This window comes from Nannobrachium achirus (assembly GCF_963921795.1).
Source record: "Nannobrachium achirus genome assembly, chromosome: 3".
NCBI lineage: Eukaryota > Metazoa > Chordata > Actinopteri > Myctophiformes > Myctophidae > Nannobrachium > Nannobrachium achirus.
In genome coordinates, this window is record NC_137812.1 from 33,135,674 (window position 1) to 33,159,276 (window position 23,603).

Here is a 23,603-nt window from a genome sequence, read left to right on the forward strand (position 1 = left end):
AACTATGATTTGTGTGTTCCTTTCATTTCTGTAATTTGCCTTCATACTGCAGAGACAGTATAGGTACCAGAACAACAAAAGCTGACACCACATCGAATAGGAAAGTGAGTCTGATTGTTTAGTGAAAGTATAAAGTGTTGCTTTCCTAGATACTGTAGCGCAGCAGTTCAAACGCTTTCACAACATTTTCCTTCATCCTCCTGTTTTACATTTTCTTCTATATACAATAAAATGCTTCCCCTGCATTGTTTTCATCGATTGTTACAGATGAAGGTGGAGGCTTCAAGGCTGTGGTCTACAGAGCGCCAGGTTGACTGTAGTGTATATTCAACACAACGCACGCATACTGTAGGCAAGAACAAAAACAATGAGGGCAGAACAAACAGATAAAAGAAAAACTTCAGCAGACCTGTAATTATTCTGTCACACATCAGGCATTTAATATTATTCACGTAGAGAGGGGAGAGGAGAAGTATAGGGGGGGGTTTGAGGACAAAAATAATCTCAAGTTACGCTTTGTGTGCTTTTACGGTTATCAGCCCTCACCAGGACAGAAGCCAGATGAACACATCTGACGAATGTTTTTTCTTTTGTTTTCTTTTGTTTTCTTTTCTTTTCTTTCCTTGTCTTTTCTTTTCTTTCTGCCAAAAAAGACTCAATACAGCATGGAGAGTCAATACAAGCCGTCAGGCAGGTCCACCAGCACCATTAGTGCACGACTGCGGAAAGGGAAGCGTATAGAGGGTCTACGATGACACTATCGGGACCCGCTTGCGGCGGAGGAAACGATGAGCTAGTGACCTGTGGACAAAAGGCTGATGCAGGCTGGGTAATTGAGACAGCATATTGCTGTACAGTCACCTTCCCAGGGACATAACCGTGGGATAATGTGTTATGGAGAAATATCTCATTTAGGGCGAGGGTAATAGTGCTTGTGTCACAGCAACGGACCACTCCGCCTTGAAATGGGATAGGCTTTCTCATTAATATGTATTGGTGGTATGAATGAGTTGTGGATGCAATAATATAGATAATAGGCTGAAGTTAACGCAGATGGGAAATGGAAGGAGGCAGGGGGTTGGTGGACAGGAGCAACAAAGATGTGTTTGTTTTCTCAAGCTAATCTGACGCAGACTCCCACGTGACAGAATGTTCAGTATTCAGACATATTGCATGAAGTTCAAGTGTCCATCTCCAACAGCATGAAGGGATATTTTCAAAGCAAATCCATTGCCTGTTATTGCAGATGTTTGCCTGGACCTGCAGTTGCCTGTGAACGCTTATCTCTTCTATAGCGTTATCTCCCCAGGTTACCTTGACTGGGGAGTGAGTGGGCAGCTATGTCCCTTTTCAGAAATGACCGATTTCACTCTAGTACCTCACAGTCACTCTGCAGCCACTTTATTTGCCTAACTATAGTTACACGTACACACGCGTGCGCACACACACACACACACGCACACGCACACGCACACACACACACACACACACACACACACACACACACACACACACACACGTCTGGACACTACCATGTCTGGGCTTATTTTTATCTTATTTCTTCTACTTCACATTGCTAAGGAAAGCTTGGCATACACAGTACAGGAATTTCACTGCCTGCAAGGTTGCAGCCGGCTGTATTTTGCATGTGACAATTCAAACAACTTAAACGTTGACAGCTGGGAGCCTCTCTGTCCACTGTGTACCTCCACTGGAGCCACAATTGGGTTTAAGTCAGGGGGCCAGTTGTCCGGATTTAAAATGAAGCAAACACAGAACTAAAGTTCCTATGATTGGCTGCTAGTTGTGCTGTACCAGAAGCAACATGTTCTCTTTCTTTCTCTCCTTTCATTTCCCTCGAACTTTTACATTTCATTTCTTACCTTAATAAACATTGTCATAAATACTTTATGGTTCCTGTTGCTTGTTCAAAGCCTCGTTTCAATCACCATGATATGCGTTTTGTGAAAATATGGTCCAATTTATGTTATATTTTATGTTAAAGCAGGCTATGCTGTAGGAGGGGCTTGTGATCATATGATTCTTCTTTGTGTGATTTATTTTCGGCAAGCTCAACACCACATTCTCCCAAGTATCCCTGCAGTTGCATGTGACCGCAGCCAATAGCATTCGAGATGGTACCATTTCTACCGATGAACGTTGATTTCTACAATGATGGTGGCACCCGTACAAGGGCCAAAAAAGCTCTTACTATAACTAGTAAGACGCCTCAGCGACAACCGACCAGGTCGCGCCATGTCTTGGCCGTCTGGCCAGTGATGTATATCGGATCAATTCATCTGACATCACTGTGATGTCACCTGTGATGTCACCTGTGATGTCACAGTGATGTGTCAGGCCCTTTGTGTCTCCATAGGGAACCACCGCTGGTTATAATTATTGGATTAGTAATGCGACAAAAACTGAAAAATATGGATTTCTACACAGAGAGGAAAATTCTTTCAACATAAGATGCTGCATTCAAGTTCAGGAGAGTTTGGAAAGGCAATTCTCTTGAATTGCCTTCATGGAATGGGGCATTTGCATTACTTTAACCAAAAGTAAAAACTGCATTCATGGTCTTGAGAGGGCACTTTTTTACAGACAGATAAAAGGGCAGGGGCTCAATCCCCCTTTGATGTCTACAGTATGTGCACGTGCCTGTGCACAAACACACGCACGCACACACACACAGAAAAAAACACATCCCCAGCCACCCACCCCCCCACACACACTGCAAACTTCTGTGGCTGAATGATTGCACTCAGTCCTCCTGTGCTGTGCTGCACCTTGCATCGGCACGAAACATCTAGATGACTTGTCGTTCCAGATTAGTTTGACAGGTGGAGACGGGTACAAAACATGACTGCAGGGACGTGTGATGGAGATGAGGAGATGATCGTCAGCCACAGGAGAAAATAACAATCTGTGGGTGGGTGATAGGTACTCACTCAGTGAACAGCAGATACTGTGCAATGCATTCTTTTAACATCTATGCTAAAAGAAGTTACAGAATGTAACCTTTGGGATGATGAACCAAATTTAAATCTGGAAAATATTTGTGGTAGATATTTGAATGTTGTTAAACCTCAATTCGAGAAGAGTCTCAAAAATGTCAGAAGTTTTTAACACCGACTTACTGCCAGCTAAGGGGTGTGAATGTGGGAGGTTTATGCAACTGCCCGTGATTCAGTTAACCCTCTTGATACAATCTTGACCGGACAGGATTGCTAAATGTCCATTAAATATTACCAGTAAGAACAGCTAATCTCCGGCACCATTGGCACGATGGCAGTGAAACTGTTCACAGTCCAAGGAAAAACCTTTGCCCTGCATTTTTTACATCTGCCTTTTATAGCGCCACCGGAGGTGGACTTACTGTATGTAAAACTTTTTTTTTTTTTTACATTAGTCTTTATTTTTATTTTATGCAAATCGGTACACATGATCTAGTCATGTGATCAAGACGGATATCTTTGCTTTTTCATATGATTGGCTAAGATTGACATCTAAAGTTTGCAGGACTGGCCCATTTTCAACGAAATGCCGCAAATCAAGAATACAGCGTTCGATTGCGGTGGAACTGTCAGCAAGCACTGCTGACGCTTGAAGCAGCAGCTGTCCCTCGAAACTGTGCATGCCCGTTTCAACTAGGTAGAGGAACAAATGCAACACTTTACACATTGGCCTGATTTAGCACCACCAGCAGGTCACCTTTTGCAATCAATCTCATGCAGTCTTCTGAAATCATGAATGCAGGGTCTGATTGCTGTGAAAGGCAGAAGAAGACATGGCACCCTTTTCATATTGGGCTATTGCACCAGCAGGAGGCCACAAAAACCTACTTAACCTGGCAGAGACATGTGCTCGGAAGATCATTGCTTCTAGTGCGCATTCTCTATTTTCTCATGTACATGTAATAATGGTGAAGATTAACCATAAGATTAATCATTTAGCTGGGGAATATTTATTGTCGGCCTAAAGCGAAAACAGTAGGGTGCCTATAGCCTTCAGGGACTCCAGTCAAGTATACAGTAGGGTTTAGTTTAAAATGGAATCAGAAATGTCAGTTGTTTCATAAACCTCCTAGCAGACAAAAACTCATAGCCTTCCACTCATCAGAGAAGCCTCTGGACTCACTTTTTCATTGAGCAAATAGGAAAGAGAGAGCTTAGTGGTTACAGAGTAAAGGAGAACTGTCTTGAGTCCTATAGTTATTGCAATTAACTGCAGGGTATTAAGGCTCTCTATGGGGAGGAGCCTATGCTCAACTTAACATCTCTCCTCCGTCTGATTTTGATCTGAAGAGAACGTGTCTTCCACTTATGTACATTTAATCCCTCGTCTTTCATCTGCCCGTCTTTTTTTACTCTCTCCAAGTATTAAAGGCTCTCTATATTCTGCATATTCTCTCACTTCGTCTTAAATCCATACTCTCGTGCACACACACACACACACACACACACACACACACACACACACACACACACACACACACACTCACACACACATGCATGTGCTGGTGCGCATATATTGCGAACCCCACCACCACGCACCCCCCTCCCATTCTCATTTCCGACAGTGAGCCCACCTCTCCATCCATGGCTCACACAGCTCTATGTGAGTCAGTCAGAGGAGAGGGGGGGATTTGAGCGGAAAGCCCTGCTCTCCAAACCTCCGAGCGGAAGCAGATAATCCACGCGAGCGAGAGGTGACAGTGGCACGAGGCAGAGGTGAGGAAATTCAGTTAATACCCAAACAATTGCGATTTGTGCAGCTCCCGCTGAGGTGACAACGGTGCAGCGCAGATTCGTCTGCAAAAATCATTGTGCACACGTGGGCATGCAAATATGAGCAAACAAAAGCGAACTGTCGGAATACAAAATGGAATCCCCATATTTTGCAAGGAGCATATTTATTTTCTTGTGAAAAGCATCTTATTTACTCGAACAGTATTACTGTAAAGTACGGCCACACGTGAGTGTGTGTTGGGATGTATTGGGATAAGCCTGGAGGCCCTGGACTAATAGCTATACTGCTGCCTCCATCAAAACGCAGATTAGTCCTTCTGATACACTTAATACACCTCTGATACACTTAATACACTGTTCTGACTGTTCTTCAAAAATAGCAGATTAAGCTTACTTTCTTTGCCAGACCCAGGGGGTCGGCCTACAAAAGGCTTTGTCGGTCTGTCGGTCTGTCGGTCGGTCGGTCGGTCCCTCTTTTCCTCAGTGTGCCTGTGTTTGCCTCTGACTGCTCATCTGCCCCTCCCTTCCCTTGCTCGGCTGATTGCCTTGAGTGCCGTCACCTGTACAGGACCAGCTGAGTTGAGTTGGCTGACGAGCTGCTAACACTATAAATTCCTCAGCCCATCTACAAGCTCAGAAACATTTCCAGCTGCTCAGCCTATACAATCCTGTGTGTTCATGTGTTAGTTCAGTGCCATACTAGTGAAAACAGCCGATCTACAAGCTCTTGCTACTAAGATTGATCCACCCCCCCCCCCCCTTCCTTGCATTCTGATTTTCATTGCGGGTCTGGCAGAACCAGGTGACCTGGTATAGTTTTTTCAACATTGACTTCAACCTGTGGGCTTGTAGTTCTGCGACAACGTGGATACATTAGGCTGAGGCTTTTTTGAGAACTCCCCACCTATAACAAGACAGAAATGCAGACACCAGGGTCAATGTAGTTAAACTGGACAAAGATAACGGGAGTTCTCTCCAAGTAGCTATATATTTGTTGGATACATATTGTGGGGAAAAAGCAACTTCCATGAATAACTAGCAGAAATACTGTACTAAAATACTTCAATGCCACCATAACAAAAGCAGCAACAAGGGTACAGTATATTACAGTCACATGCTGCCGGAAGTGGTACTTAATGAATGCTCTGAACAACAGTTTACAGTCTCTCAACATCGTGTGTGTGTGTGTGTGTGTGTGTGTGTGTGTGTGTGTGTGTGTGTGTGTGTGTGTGTGTGTGTGTGTGCGCGTGCGTGCGTGCGTGCGTGCGTGCGTGCGTGCGTGCGTGCGTGCGTGCGTGCGTGCGTGCGTGCGCGCGCAGGTGGTGTGGGGAGACGTAATGAAAGGGCCAGTTGTTTTGCGAGACTGATTTGCTGGAAGCAGATGGAGCGGTCGCTCTGTCTCCCTGATCTCAATCTTGTCCCACATTGCTGCTGTCGCCCCATTTAACAGACAATTTCCTGCCAGTCCATCGCAAACACGCACGCACGCACACACGCACGCACACACGCACGCACGCACGCACACAGGGAGAGAGAGAGTGAGAGGAATACACATGCACACACAGAGCTACTGTTTACATTGTGCATAAATGGCTAAACTCTGTGTGAGAAAAATGCATGCTCTCACATACATCCAGGGAAACACAGATGGGGGCACATTACCAAGGCAGACAATCTCTCTCTCTCTCTCTCTCTCTCTCTCTCTCTCTCACACACATCACACACACGCGCACACACACACACACACACACACACACACACACACACACACACACACACACACACACACACACACACGACACAACATGCACACTCCTGTGGGACAGCGTGGTTGGACACTCTACAGTTTTTAATGAGCTTGCTCCAGATGCCTGCCCAGACTGCAGTGCATGAGTGGTTAATTAATCACGCACATTACACTAAGAAACACATAGACACTAATCCCAATTCATCACACGCACTGTAATCCATACCGTCACCAAGTGAGGGTTTCTCTCTTTGTCACTTGTCTCCATCACACAAACACACACGCACGCACGCACGCACGCACGCACGTACTGTACGTACGCACGCACGCACGCACGCACGCACGCACGCACGCACGCACGCACGCACACACAACCTTTCATCTATGCAGGGAACATTATTGGTGTTGTGAAATGTACCTTTGACCATGTAAGCACCCATTGGTGTTGTAGATCAATATCTTGCCTTGTTGCAGTTGTGTGACCCTGAAGGTGTGTGTGGGGCAGTGGTGTAAAGTACTGTAACTAAGTGCATTTACAATACTTAAGTTTTGAGGTATTTATATACTTTACTTGAGTATTTACAATTTACAATACTTACTCCACTACATCTCTGATCCAAATATTTTACTTTTACTCCACTACATTTATTTGAAAACTTTAGTTACTAATTACTTTGTAGATTTGGATTATTTACAAAACATATTAACCACTTCAACCCTATATACTGTACATTTCAGCCATTTGAAAATAGCCAATCTACAAGCTCACAATGCGTCGCATGTACAGTAGATCTGCTATTTTGAAAACATTTTTATACCTTTGAAAACTTCAAATAGGACATTCCGCATAACGAGTACTTTCTACTTTTGGTATTTTAAGTAGTTAATTTTGATGCCAATAATTCCAGGAAGAATTACAAACTTTAACTTGTAAAAGAGTATTTCTGCATTGCAGTATTGATACTTTTACTAAAACATGAGTAAAACATTTAAGTTGAGGTCAGTCTTGATATGGGCTGAGTCAGACAGGGTTTCCATTGCAAATGTACATGTGCGTTCGGCTTGATCCTTACTCGAGTAAAAGCACTCATACTTTGAAATCTGAAAATTCTTGTCTTTCCCTGAATGTGTTTTTATGTTTTACATTACAGATTCTGAACTGACGTTTATCACAATCACACATAATAATGGCACGTTTACAGCACATTCATGTTGTGCATACAGTATATGTGAATGTTACACATTATGTCCTCATATAACGTCCATAGCAGCAAACATGCACAGCACAGCACAGCACAGCACAGCACAGCACACAGAGCCAGCGTAGTGGAGTGTGGGTGGCCCTGCAGCCAGTGAGCCAGGACCATCATTCTTCACGCGCGTAGAGCAAGAGATTAGATAGAGCACCATGATTTTTCTGTCTTTTGCCATTGATTCCAACCCACTCGCCCCACACGCACGCACGCACGCACGCACGCACGCACGCACGCACGCACGCACGCACGCACGCGCGCGCACACACACACACACACACACACACACACACACACACACACACACACACACACACACACACACACACACACACTTACTGTCATGTGACTGGCCAATGTGATAATGAGATTTCGGTGGTGCGATATGGAGGTGCTGGACAGCGGTTTCAGAAGCCCAATAAGATGGTTAATTCCAGCCACCAATAACTCTAGTTCTCAGCAGTGTGTAAACGTGTTTCCGTCATAACTGGAGATAAGAGTGCGATATGAAACATATTTGAGTTTGTTTATTTTCATTTGAAGGGGGGAAATGGATCACTTGTGGTTAAAGGCGTTAGAAAAAGAGAGTCATACTTTCATTTTCATTGTGATCTCAAGAATATCCTACAGGAGAGACTACATTTCCTAATTATACATACAGTAATTGTGGTGTGGTCATGATTGGTACAGTAATTGCATTTCAGCTGAGCCACTATAGAATTATGGTATAGACACAGCACCCTGTGCATACTTAAGTACGGTATATAATGAAAGAAGTCAGAGCATAGGATAGGTTTTTGCTGTCGTTAGTGCATGAGCAGAACCACTGTTTCAAACACAATAATGGTACACATCGATGCAATATGGGACACTCACTCATAGTTTGCACTTTCAGCCATTTGCAGATAAGGGGAGAGGTTGTAAATTGGCCAAGAACTGTAAATAATGCTGGTTTTGGAAAAGCAATCAAGGTGTCATGCAATGCTATTGCTTACAAACCCCCCCCCCCCCCCCCCCCCTCTAAAGGAATACACTTTCTTGTAAAAAAGAAGGTGTTGCCAGGGACAGTAGTTTATCTCTATTATAAGAGAAGCAAAAAATAACCAGCAAGATGTGTTCTGCTAGACAAGGTTGGCGGTTAGATTCATTAAGACACCAGATTGCCAGGAAATCACAAATTATTTGTTCCACTCTTGTGAGCACGTGTGCCTGTTGGCACGCAACACTTCCCTCCATATTTATTTTTCTCACATTATTGTATATAATTTATAAAGTAGTTGTCTTCACAATTTGCACAGAAAAATGGAAAATCATACCCGTGTGAACTGTGAAGTGAGCGGCAGTGGTGTACTATTGTTGCTTAGGTAGGAACCTTTATTGTTTGTGACGCACTGGACCCAGAGTGCTGGGATCACTGGGTGAAAAGAGAGATTATCTGACATATACTGGTAGAGTATATGACAGTTTATTTACAGATATACTGGGCATATACCGACATTATTGGGTATATACCTTTTTAGGGATATTCTGGCATATTCCTCTGTATTCAGTGATAATCAGTGATATACTGCCCCCAGCTAGACAAAGGCACACCAGGGGGTCTGGTTCATTCCTTTGACCTACAAATTGACTATTTGTTTAAAGAAAGGGGAGGAGGGCAAACAGCCCCCCTCCCAAAAAGACAAATTTTAGTTTGCCTTGTATAAAGGGCTTAATTTGCCTTAACTCACATTTTCAAGTAATTACAATGTTGTAAAAAGTAGAAACTTGCAATCTCATGTACTATAATGACATTCAATGATGACTAATTAGAAACAGTTGTATGATACAATGCGTCTTTATTTTTGAACATCATAAGAGATACAGTATAGGAACCAAAGGAACTGTTTGTAAGACCTTTGTGTTCCTGTAATAATTCTAATTTAACAAATTGTTTAACTCACTTAAGCTCTTTTAGACAGTTAGCAGATAGTGACCGTCCCCTTTGTCACTGTAAATGTAAATGGCCACTGCTAGGTGGGGGTGGGGTGACTTTACTGGGCCAGTCAACTAACATGTTTCTCATTAACAGTGTCTGTCTGTTCTCCATATGACCTGTATGTGTCCACCAAATGCGAGGAGGCCTTTATGCTTAACTAACTTTGTGAATCATTCTCTTTGTTAAAGGAATCTGTAAGACGTTTGCACAACTCGGAAAACAACAAACACAAACTATCCCCACAAGAAAGGTAACAATTTGTTCTATGTTGTTCTTTGCTGTATCACATATTGTAGTAAAAAGACACATTAGCTAGGTACATAGGATATTTGAATTGGGTGATAAAACCTTTGAACTTTAAATAGATTGTGTTTGTAGATAAACAACGAAATAAATCCTAATTGCATTTTCCTTGTATTTTAAGCTGCCTGCAGGACCCATTTTGAGTCTTTGAAAAGGAGCCATCGACTGGACCAGCCAGAAAATGCTCTCCGCAAAAAGAAATTGACTATGTCAATGAATCACCGACAGAGAAAGACCAGGGTAAGTTTGGAACTGTTTGTTTTTTGCTGTTGTTATTATGTTTTACATGTTGTATCAATGTAATAATGGTAATTAAATACATACAATTAATTGCTATTCTATGTTTTACAGTTGCTGACCACCAGGATTGCATATCTGGAGACAGATGAAGAAAGAGCTGTGTGGTCGCATGCATGCTGGGAGCTGATGTCAGACGAGGAGGATGCTGAAGTTGACTGGCGCGCGGTGTGGATCGTCTCACCTCCTCCGGAAAGAGATGCTCAACTCTCCGCTCTCTGCAACGTGCTCCAGGAGAGGAAAAAGAGTGACCCGCGATGGCTTCATCAACACCACCGCATGCACCAAGACGCAATGGGAGAGCACCGCCCATTCATGGCTCTCTTAAACAGTACCATGACTTAAATGGTTATGTTGTCCAGTTTGGACGGAGAGGAAATGGGGAGCGATATCAGCCAGCGATACACTGCACAGAACTGCTCATTTTTGTAATTATTGTCCCCTTTGTGGGAGCAGAACTGTTGTCAGTTCCCTTTTTTTTTTTTTTACAATTTGTTGTTTCTTCTACAAATGTTTTCTGAATGCTGCATACTGTGAAGTTGAATATTAATCTGTTGCACATAGAACACACTGTGAAGATGTTTACAAAAGTTAAGTACTATACAGTAGCCTACATTACAGTAGCAACTACTGGAAAAAATATGCTGTTGGCGTATAGAATATGTCAAACTGTTTGCACATACATCTGAGGATGCTCTTTTCTTTTCCTGTTGCTCTTTTGCCTTTTGCACTCCTTTATTTTTTACGTCTTTCTACTATTTACTATTTACACCTTTTTAGATTATTATTATTTTTAGATGTGGTTTGCTGTTATTATTTTGTTTTTTGATATACATGCGTTTTCATGTCAAGGATCCCCACAATTGTAATTGAAAACTGACACCATGTATGCACCATTTAAATATTTTGTAACGTTATGCTTTTCTGTTGTGTTTCTCTCAATAAAAACAATTTACCTGACTGATGCCTATTCGTTCATAAATTAATTCTATGTGACACAGTGCAACACATTTTGAGCTTGTAGATCTGCTATTTTGCTATTTATTTTTAATTGGAATACTGAATAATGATTAACTAGAATATCACTTTGAGCTTGTAGATCTGCTATTTTACTATTTTTTTTTTTTAATTGGAATACTGAATAATGATTAACTAGAATATAAATATACAATAATATACAATATATATAATATATAATGGACCCAATGTGGAAGGGGGGTCCACGAATACCCCCCCCCCCCCCATTAACCCCCCCCTCCAATGTGGAAGGGGGGTCCACGAATACCCCCCCCCCCCCCCCCACCCCCAGTGTGGAGAGGTCACAGATCACAGCCAATCACAGCTGGATCAGTGCACATGCTCAGTGAAAATGCAGGTACAGGGAGGGGGAAAAAATCCCTCCCACCAGTGAGAAATCCTGGGACTAGAGAGGTGTGATTTCTGACAGCAGCCACAGCAGGGGTTCACGCATACTTAAGTAGTGGTACAAAACGGCTATATACCGAACTGAATACTCCTGAATATCTGGCTGATTACCTCTGATTATGCCGGTTTATTTACTGAATATACTGTCATAGAATGTAGTATACTGGCCCGATAATCTATCTTTTCACCCAGTGGATGTTGCACTCTTTAATAAACTATTGCCCAGTTGGGTTAAAGAAATTCATGCATTCTGTGGTGATTCTTGAGGAAAATAACAGAATTTGTGCATTCCGTACACCTACTCTAAATTTGCTGTCCGACAATTGGCTGTGAACAGTGCATCGTTTTTGAGCGGTGTTAGCCACTCCAATACGTGACGTTGTGTGTATGTCCTTGTGTACGGTCTGTAATGGTGAAAATAAGTATATTTCACTGTACGTCCCTATCCGAAAGTACAGTGGGGAAAATAAGTATTTGATACACTGTCCATGTGTACAGTATACAGATGTGCTGAAAATGTACTGCAAATGCATTTTTTCCAATGGTTTCTTTCCTTGTTTTGCCAAATTTTTGCAGAAACCCGCAAATGGCAAGAAACCACTCCATTCCAGAAAAAAGCAGAATCCACCTTCATAGGTAGATTTAAACTTAATTCGAAGTCAGCGAAGGACATAAAAATAGCAAAAATAGCTTATCTAAAAGCTCAAACCACTGGAAATCTACTGTCTTACCAATGGCAGGTTGTGTGAAGTTTTGAAATGGCACATCTGTATGTACAAAGACTTTGGGTAGGCTATTGGCCAAGAAGTTTTATTTCATGCATCGCTATTCTCCAGTCACTACTTCACAGCTTGAAAACACCCTCCTGCCAGTGCTTCACTGTGATTTTACAGCATGTTTATCTTGCTTTGGCTTTGGAAAGCTCCCTTGCTTTGGGAATATTAAATCAACATAATGTTTTTTTCACAAATGCACATGGTTGGTCGTTTTGCAAGTAGCTCAGGACAGGAGGTAGAACGGCATTGTGTTGTAAGTGTAAGCCCCCTGAACCCCTAACTGCTCCCTATGTACACAATGGTACCTTGCATGGTTGCCTCCACCGGTGGTATGTGTCAGGAGACAATTGCCAGGAGACAATTGCTTAGGTGGCCTTGAGCTTAAGTGAAGGTTTGGACCATATGCACATGTGTGTTTCAAACAAGTCTCCTTTGTTTTAGACTACCGTTGTTTCCTGTTGAGATTGGCACATTTCACCCAGGTTTTTTTTTTTCATCTCACTCGCATCACTTTGTCTGCTGCATGCCCTCACTCAGCAACGAAATGAACAGAAAATAAACAAAAACTAGAAAGACTGTTCCTTCGAAACAGTGTGGGGTACGTTTTAGCATGAAAATATCCACCTGTTTCCGCGAGAATTTACTGTAGCATTATGTGTGGGACACATCCGGAGAACAGCAGACATACAACCTCACACCACCTGCACAATGCACGATGGGACGTTGGAAACGTGTGGATACTACCATGTTAAGTGCCAAGCAGGAGGCACATGCTCAGCAAGGTTTACTTAACTTACCGAATAAAATGTATTCTCATTTTCTGAAAATAGCACATCTACAAGCTCATAACGTGTCACATTGTATGTCAGATGCACAGTGTGTGGTTACTGTATGTTTTGTATTAATAAAATCTGCAGGAGATACTACTATGATAGATAAATAAAGAAATAATTAAGATAACAATAAAAACAATGTGGACGGGTAAACAAACAAGTTCGAGACCAGTAGCATGTTGAGAACTGAAGTTATGGCTCTTTAAAGCCCGGCCATTTGGGAATTCGCAATGCTCCCCCTGGAAACAGCTCAGGGACCCACCAGAGGTCCCCGAACCACACTTTGGCAACCAGCCATGGACCCCCTGGAAACCTTTCAGGGACCCTCGGGGGTAACCGAACCACACTTTGGGAACCAGCAATGGACCCTCAAGGACCTCCAGGTTTCCCTATGTTTTGTATTAATTCTAAAATCTGCAAAGTAACAAGTAACTGAAGCAGTCAAATACTGTAATTGTAGTGGAGTATAAGTAACAAAAATGGAAAGTAAGATATGATGAAAACATAATAAAAATGGTGTCATTCTTTAGTGCTGAATTGTGCCGTAAATTTTATAATTTGTGCTGCTATCATTATTGAGATATTCTACACGACACCACTGTTCTGCTGCTATCTTCTACAATGAAATACTGCTGCACCGGCAATCAGTATACTGCTGCTAAATCTGCTAATTCATAACCATATAAATATTTATATATATAAATATATATAAAAGCACAATTGATGATTTCAACTGCACAAATTAGAGCACATCCAGCACAAAATATGTAGACCATTTTTCCCGATTTGTAGCCAAACAATTGGGGTGCAAGCCTAAGCAAAACTATAACTTAGAATAATCCCTTATTCTTTTTAAGTAAAATTTCTAAAACACTACAAAACATGTCTCAAAGACAAATACAAGCAAACGTCTCCACAGTAACAGTTGTTTGTTTGTGTGTGTGTGTGTGTGTGTGTGTGTGTGTGTGTGTGTGTGTGTGTGTGTGCGTGCGTGCGTGCGTGCGTGCGTGCGTGCGTGCGTGCGTGCGTGTGCGTGCACATTGTAGATCAACTTCATAGCAGTATTAAGTGGTCCATCTATGTTTTTTTATTAATAATAAAATCTGCAAAATAACAAGTAACTGAAGCTGTCAAATGCTGTATTTATAGTAGAGTATATGTAACAAAAATGGAAAGTAGAATAAAAGTACCTCAAAATTGTACTGTAGGTACAAGTACTTGTATATACTTGAGTAAATGTACTTGGTTACTTTGCAGCACCACTAGCCTTACATTAAGACGTCTCTGCCGAGACTTTCGCATTGTCACTGCAGGGCCGACTTATGTAAGGCTACATCACCACAGAACAGCCAATGACAGCCAAGCCTTTAATCACAGCTGTGTCAATCAGTAGAGTGTAGAGGGACATTTATTTATAGTTTTAACTATAACTATAGTTTTATACATCACACAGCTTAGACATTTGGATCAAATCAGACAGCAGACCTGTGTGAACTAGGGATGCGAAGATATACCGGTACGGATCGTAATCGCGATACAAACGTGCGCGATACGAGTGAATCGGTTCATTCAGGGTGGATCGGTACAATTGACGGCTGGAATCGTGATGTATCGTATCGTGAGTGTTTGGATCGGTACATTCCACGGTTGGATCGGTTTTTGCATAACAGTATTTCATTCTATACTGTGTTTCCGAGGCGCATTGAATGCCCCATCAGCCCTCCCCCCAAAAAGCACTTGTAGCGACTCTACAGACAGCGTCTTTTACAGCAGCACTGGCTGCTCAGCGGAGCGCAGTGAACACCCGACCCGACGGAATGCAGACAGACAGACAGCACTCGTGAGCCCACTGGTTAAACATGCAAGATTAGTACCACGTTTAGCTTTAACATCCCTGTCCAATGTTCGCTGATGTGATCCGTTGTTGTGTCACTGGACTGGAGCACGCTGCGTGATATTATGATCCACATTCCACACCCGTTTGTTCTTCTTGTCGAGTCTGCGACGGAATTGATTTAAACAAAGCAGAAGCTTCCACGCTTAGCCTTTAACTACACACACGTATGAACTACAACAACGATACTGGGCGTGCAGCTAGCGATTAAAACAAAGTATTTGACACTGTTTCACAACTTGTTACTGTAGCAGGCAGAACACTCTTCTGCTGCTGCTGTTCTCTCTGCAAAGAGAGGCTGGAGCCTGATTTATACTTGGCAGCTCGACGGTGTCGCGCACGCACCTAAATAGCAGACCTACAAGCTCACAACGCGACGCGTTGTGACTCAAATATCTACGTTTTGAAACATTTTGGCTAGAAATGGCAAAATCCTAGATTATATTCATACAATATAATAATAATACAGGTCAAGGATCCTTAACTGAGAAGAGAGAGATCAAGCAGGGACCCCCACTGTAGGCTATTTTAGACTACTGTAGGCTATTATATAAAACTGTTGCAGATTAAAACTTGTCAGAGACTTGTTTGACAGCACTATTTCATCAGTGACATTAATACATTACTATGTTGTGTTTATTTGTTCACACATTATCTTTTCTATTAATATGATGGATTTATGTTATTCATTATAATCCATGAATTATTATCTCTTAAACCCTGGCCTCAATAAGTGTTAATGTATTGGCTAATGTTCCCCCATAGGGTTGCTACTTGCTAGGGTTCAATTGGTTACTGTAAAAACAAACTATTATTTTTTTGCCACCTCACATAACTCTGAGGACCCTAGGGGTCCCTGACCACCTGTTGAGGATGTAATGATATATAATAATGATATAATGATATAGTATTAATCAAACAATTCTACCAGCCAGCAAGGAGTGTTCTCCCAGATTTCAATAAGTTGGATTGTTAGACAGAGCCTAGTACTACAGTGAAACAATAAATTGTTTGGAAATTAAATGTAATGCATTTTTAGTAATTTTTTGGGGGGGAAATTTACATGGGCTTTAATATAAATCCTTTGCATTGTGTTGAATCGCACCGAATCGTGAATCGTATCGCATCGTAAGCACCAGGGGTGTATCGCAAAATATCGTGAATCATATCGCATCGTATCGGGGTCAGGGGTGTATTGTGATGTATCGTATCGGCAAGATTTCAATGTATCGCAATTATATCGTATCGCTGGGAGTGTATCGTGATGCGTATCGTATCGCCTCAGTGGTCGAGATTCACATCCCTAGTGTGAACACATTGATATGAATAGCATATCTGAAGTGTGAATATTGCAGCCACAGCGACTTAATATAAACATGGGTCCCTTTCCCCTGTCTCACTCTATCCCCACTCACTAAACCCATTGAAAATGCATTGGGTGCTTAAAGTTAAACATTTTTATTTTTTTATAATTAAACTACAAAACATTTCAAAACCAAAAGTACAAGCACACGTGTCCTCAGTAAGCTGAACACATAAAAATTTGAATGGTGTTTAAAGGTGTAAGCGTTTAGGAGATGAATCGCGCCAAAGTTTTGAGGAGATACTGACTGACTGACTGACTGACTGACTGACTATAAATAATGAAGATAACATACGTGTGCTCGCCTTCCAGGCGAGCCCACAATTAAAATAAAACAATTCACAGGAGGCAAGCAGTGATCACCCCATGATGTGCACTGCAATGTAGTTTCAAATGCACTACATTGCAGGCACTTTTTGAGAGTGAAAAAAATAAGAAGACACATGTGATCTGGGCAGCTTGCCCCAGGAAATGTGCCAAGCTCAATAGGGAACAACGGTATTTGCAACTTGTTAAAAACAGTAAAAAACTGTTTCACTGATGCGCAGGGAAGGGGTATGGTGGTCCGTGTGAAGGGGCCCCGGCCCCTGTGCCACTGGGCTAGTGTGTGTATACTGTACCGGTAGGTAAATGTAGAGTAGACCATCTACCAACGCAGACTATTCTATTTTATTAATTATGAGGCTACCAAACAGTGTTCAATTTACTAAAATTGACCCATAATGGTAAATCGACTTCAATGAAGGAATGAGTGGTTTGCCGTGTGTCAGACTTGTTGCAGCAAGAGCCGCTGATACAAACGACCTACGGCCTGGTCGCGACTTAGGCCACGACTTGGAGGTCGTAGGTCCCGGTTCTGGAGGTTTTGCGCGATCTCGGTCGTAATTCAGCGACCTGGGAAGTCCGCGATCGAAACTCTACGCTTGCTAAGGGAAGGGACGCGAGTTTAGAAACTCTACGCTTGCTAAGGGAAGGAGCGCCGCGATCGAAACTCTACGCTTGCTAAGGGAAGGGACGCGAGTTTAGAAACTCTACGCTTGCTAAGGGAAGGAGCGCTCGTTTTCAACAGCGTCGGCAGGTTAGCTACTCAGTGTCGGCAGGTTAGGGTTAGGGTTAGGGTTAGGGTTAGGGTTAGGGTTAGGGTTAGGGTTAGGGTTAGGGTTAGAGTTGGGGTTAGGGTTAAGGTTAGGGTTAGAGTTAGAGTTGGGGTTAGGGTTAAGGATAGGTTTTGGTGCACCTCGCGCGGTCCAAGTGACTACAATGGAGCGCTTCCTACCTCCGGTTCAGCCAATCACAAGCTTCAAAAGGTTGAATAGCGCCGCTGCTCTAGAATATTCTGCAAAAAGACCTTTTAAATACGACCGCGGACTTCCCAGGTCGCTGAACAACGGCCCGATCGCGCAACAACGGCCCGGGGACGACCGAGGTGGCGCAACCACGGCCGGGGGTCGCGAAACTAGACCGGCCGCGACCTAACAAGTATGTACCGCGAACTACGACCTCCAGAACCGGGACCTACGACCTCCAGGTCGTGGCCTAGGTCGCGACCAGGCCGTAGGTCGTTCGTATCAGCGGCTGTCTCTCACTTGTTGTGCACTGGAGGTGCGCTTAGTGCAGTGCCAGGTTTCCGGTTCCATCGCCTGCCAGTCCGCTCAAAGTTCAAACTAATTCAACTTTGACCCCTCTAGTCACTGACCTTTCGACATGTTGCCAACAGCGAGAGACTGAATGGACACACACTGTCTGTCACACACAGAATGATACGCAAAATTAACTGTACGTGTGACTGTGACCACAGGGTTGTACCAGTCGCTATACTCGGGAGTTGGGACTACCATAATTTAAATGGAAGAAAGAAATTATAATAATATTTGCATGGTGAAACATCAGATTTCAATCGGGGCTACAGGGTTTGTAACAAATAAGCAATACTACATTTATATCTACCTTATACCAGGCAGCACTAGCCAATGATGTTAGCCAGGATGTACTGTATAGCGTCCCATGGGGATGGTTAGAATTAGAAAGGGGAGTGCAGAAAGTGTGTCTATTGGCCCGGACTAGTGGTCCGGTCACCTAAACTCTAAAGTAGCGGGTTCGACTCCCGTTCCTGACGATCTTTGCCGCATATGTTTCCCTGATTCCTGTCCATCTCCACTTTCCACTATAAATAAAGGCAGAGAAAAACCCAAAATATATACAAAGAAAGAAAGAAAGAAAGAAAGAAAGAAAGAAAGAAAGAAAGGGAAAAAACTTTGGGGGATTGATTATCTTCTGAGCAAAGCTCGAGTCATTGCATTAATACATAAAAGAAGATGGATGGCTGCCAATATTTATAATTTTTTACCCTGTCGGCTCTCTGCTTGCACCAATGGTGACGGCAAGCCGCACGGCAAGTTGCTGCCTATGTGAGTCTTGTGTGAACGCAGCGGCTTTCACAAGGATCCATTCTGCTTTGAGTGTGTGTGTGTGCTGTGTGTGTGTGTGTGTGTGTGTGTGTGTGTGTGTGTGTGTTTGTGTGTGTGTGTGTGTGTGTGTGTGTGTGTGTGTGTGTGTGTGTGTGTGTGTGTGTGTGTGTGTGTGTGTGTGTGTGTGTGTGTGTGTGTGTGAGTGTGCAGCAGCGAGGACGTTTGGAAACAGCAGTGGGACAGTAAATTACAAAATGGTGATAAATGGCAATATTTAAAACACACACACACACACACACACACACACACACACACACACACACACACACACACACACAGAACCACAATGTATGTACCTTCTGTGCGGATGGTGAAGGGGGAGTCCCCTAATCTCTTGGCCGAGAACTGCCCCCCCAGAGAGGTCATTAGAAAGCACAGGCTGAAGAAGCCAATCCCCACCACGAATATCCTGCAACACCAAGAGAGGGAAGAGAAGAGAGAAGACATGGGGAGGAGAGAGCAGGGCGTCAAGAGAAGTTTGGGGATATGCAAAGTGGGAAGATAATGGATGAGCGATAGAGGCAAAGATGAGAAGCGAGGGGCGTTAAATACAGGAGTGGAGGGAAGATGGACGCCAGGGTGTGGGCGAGGTTGAAAAGGAAATGCAATCAAGAAGAGGAAGAGGGGGGGAAAGAGAAGGTAAAGGTTAGGAAAAATCGGATATTTGAAGGCGGAGGATAAATACAGCAGAATACATATCATGCTGAGAGAATGCAGAAAAGATGATGATGATGATGATGATGATGATGATGATGATGATGATGATGATGATGATCTAACTGTGTGGTGTGCTGTTAGCAAGCTGGCACACACCTAGGACTAGTGTCAATGTCCACATAAGGGCACAAGTACTGTAGTATTACCCCCAAGCACAGGCATAATGGATGTGTGTACTATGTTAGGTAACAAGAGAAGAGAAGAGCAGAGGAGAGGAGAGGAGAGGCCATAGATATGAGTACATTGTGTAGACACTAGACAGGTACACTTCAAGATTCAAGGTATTTGTTTTTTCACATACACATACTGTACAATACAATAGCCTACAGCTTGTAAAAATATATATATTTTTCCGATTTTTGTAACTTTCGCCACTGGGTCCCTTGCTCTCTCTCTCTCTCTCTTCTCTTTCTCCTTGGCCTGAAAAACGCTTTTTTTTTTTTTTTTTCGGATTTCCAAAATGCAACGAAAAAAACGCAGCAGTGTGCAACCACCTTAATAATATGAAATATCGGTGGCAGAGTGCAAACGTGATTGACATAACGTGAGGTTGTTGTTTTTTTTCTTTTACGTGCTCTTGAAATTCGCTCCGATATTCGGCCCAAAAAAATGCAGCAATGTGCAAGGAGCTTTACTCCTACATAACTTGTCTGTGAAGCACAAACCGGTCTCATCTTGCTTTTCTGTGACTGTCTAAACAACAAAGAAAATGGGTCGTACTGTATACCACAACTGCTATTACACTATATTACACTATCGGAGGATAAAATGAAGTTGACAATGCTCACCATTTCCTGCATAAATATACCTGCGCTTGCATGACTAAAGTGTTTTTTTTTCTGCTTCACAAACTCCAAACCCTCCCCACCCTCCTTTCTACCCAGTCCCTCGTGCTCTCTCTAACATCCCTAACCGGAGCCTTTTCGAGGTCCAGTGGAAAGGCACCTTATTATTTTGGGGCCTGCTTAATGTTTGGATGCAATGCAGACTCAAGCCATTTGACTCCCTCTTCATGACGCTCTGCTGGATCCTCACCAACAATTCATATACTCTGTGCAGCCCACATCCCCGAGACACACACAATGCTATAGCTGACTCACCCTTTCATCTTTCCCTGCAGTTTTCTAAGTTTGGCTTTCAATTCTGATCCTCTGCCAAACCCATTTCCGCTGTTTTCCATGATGATTTTCACATAAGCTCCCAGGTCCAACACCTCGTCACCCAGTCATGCCTCCACAGCCACACCCTCAAGGGTGTTGCACCCAGAACCTTTTTCACTCGTCTCGCTGCATGAAACACCTTTAAAGTCTTTATGCAGGAATCACCTTCCCCTCAACCTCATAACCATCACAAGTTTCATCACCCACACTCTAAGACCCATCTGTGTGTTACTGTAAATAGTAATAAAGAAATCACCGGCTTATTGTGTCAATACATATTTAGCCACTTGTCCGCATGCCCCCACTTGTGGGGTCTTGTTGTAAGAAAATAAGAATAAGTTGTCCTTAACTTGCAAGGCTGGAAATCAAAGATGCCTCATATTCTCATGCAGATAACAAAATATAAGTTAGTGTATTTATCAGTTACAAAGCAATGTACAGGCAACCTTTTACTGTGTTACTGTGCTCTCACACTTCCCCAAGAGGAATAGAGAAATTCATCACTACTTGATGCAGCTTGATGACTATGGCAACTATACATGTCAAGAAGCAATATAAAGCTGCTGTGTACAGTATATGACTTTCAAGTATGTGACAATGCATTGATGACTTGTGAATTCTCATAAACCCAATGAGGATTTCCTCATGCTCCACCAATTAGAGTTAACTCAATAACGTTTGAAATGCTTTGACTGCTGTGGAAGCATAATGAATCAAGACAGATGGCCCTATTTTGGGGCAGGCTCATTGGGCGTGAGGCAAGCACCGGATGGGCAAATTGGCCATTTACAGAGGTGCAGTCAGTCGGGTGTTTTCTCCGCCAGTGTGTGTGGGGACTTGCCATGCACCAATGTGGGTGGAGAAACATACTCAGGGATGTGTCCGTTGCAAATCAACATGCACGCGCACACACACACACACACACACACACACACACACACACACACACACACACACACACACACACACACACACACACACACACACACACACACACACACACACACACACACTGGTTGGACGGATGGACAGGTGGACCGACCAACTTACTGACATAGGGCAGAGCTCAGCCACGGGTGAGTATAAAAATCTCAATAGGGAACGGCATTTTGGATCTATAACATTCCAATGGTCATTATCTCATTTAATTTAACCGTTTAGAGCTAACCTTGCACAGATTACTTTTAAATTATCTGTTTCCACACCAGAGGCCATAAAGCAAAAGCTGACGAAATTAGTTGTTTATTAGTTAGTATCCCCAGTAGCTGGTATGCGATTGCGAATGCCATCTAGCAGTCCTGGTGTTCAATACCCCAATAGTCAATAGCATGACAAATGAAATGTAAATTATTCATTAAGACTGACCAGCTACTGTAGTTGTTTGCTTGAGTTCAGGGCAGACTGTGAAATATGACAACACTTCCTCCTCTCGTTAGAAGTTCTGAAGAAAACTTTTTGATATTACATGAGATCATAACAAATGGCCTCCTATCAACAGCATTGAAGAATGGCCACTTAAGAATAAGGTATTGAACTAAACTGACTGCCCCAGAGGGATGAGACTGATGATGAATAATCTGATAAGTATTGGCCATGGTGGTTTGGCAGGCTTCCACAGTGACTTAATACTCTCTGCTGGAGCCAGTGCCTTTGGTCTTCACTCATAATACACGGGAATGACTATGAGGATGTAGATGATGATTATTTTGAAGTATCCCTGTTGCTGACCAACTCCCTCATTATTTTGCTGACACTGATATTCTATGAGTGGCAAAAAAAACTGCTGTCCAAATCTGTTTTGAGTAAATATTGAGGCATGAAATAGGATTACAGTCATATGATTGCAGTAACAGCACCATAGCTTTAATCTCTTGGGAGTCACAGCGACACACGCAAAAAATCTGATTACTTAAATGGGTACAGGTAATCATGTGGTACACCAAAACATGTCTACAAAAGGGCACATGTCATTTTGATTGTTAATATTATGCAAGCATCACTTGAAACAGACTTGTGTAATGATTAAGATAAACTGCATTGGTATAATTATGTTTTAATTGTAATTGGAATAAACTGACACATTACCGGAATATTTTAACAGCCCTCTGGAGGGAAAACAATCCAATAGCAACTGGATGTACTGCAATAAGTTTATCGCTGAGTTGGAGACATCAAATGGATTGTATTATTGAATACCAATCCAACCTTACAGTAGGCATTAATCGCTAAACACTAACTGTGACTGATTGCATTTTTGAACAGTGATCATCAGCTTCACTTGCTGATGGTGGAATCTCTGCAAAGTGGTTTAATGTGCAACATTGTATCAATGTGATGAGCACAAAGACCAGACAAGAACCACAGATTACTGACTTAGAATATTTTGTTGTTGGATAAGATTTTGCCCACACTTCCATCCATGCTGTATTGATGTGATACCATAGGAGAGATAGAAGGCAAACGTTGATCAATTGTCTTACATTCTCTAATTGTGTAGAATTCTTGTAATGATGTTATACAATAATTTAACCTCTTGAGAACGTAAAATGAAACCAAGTGTACCCGAGAGGGGTCTCTCAAGAGATAAAGAGGGTCCATTTGGTTACCAACTCTCCATAGAGAGCCAACTCGCCAAATA

At 42.7% G+C, this 23,603-nt stretch overlaps 1 protein-coding gene across 1 annotated transcript in view; it reads right to left on the reverse strand.

The window, feature by feature from the left end:
• Positions 1-23,603, reverse strand: part of LOC308281247 (alpha-1,6-mannosylglycoprotein 6-beta-N-acetylglucosaminyltransferase B-like) — a gene marked incomplete at both ends in the record, with an annotated part of 176,366 nt that overhangs the window by 147,435 nt on the left and 5,328 nt on the right. Inside the window, 1 exon segment of the mRNA XM_080721381.1 lies at positions 19,385-19,497. Coding sequence (XP_080577507.1) covers positions 19,385-19,497 — 113 coding nt within the window.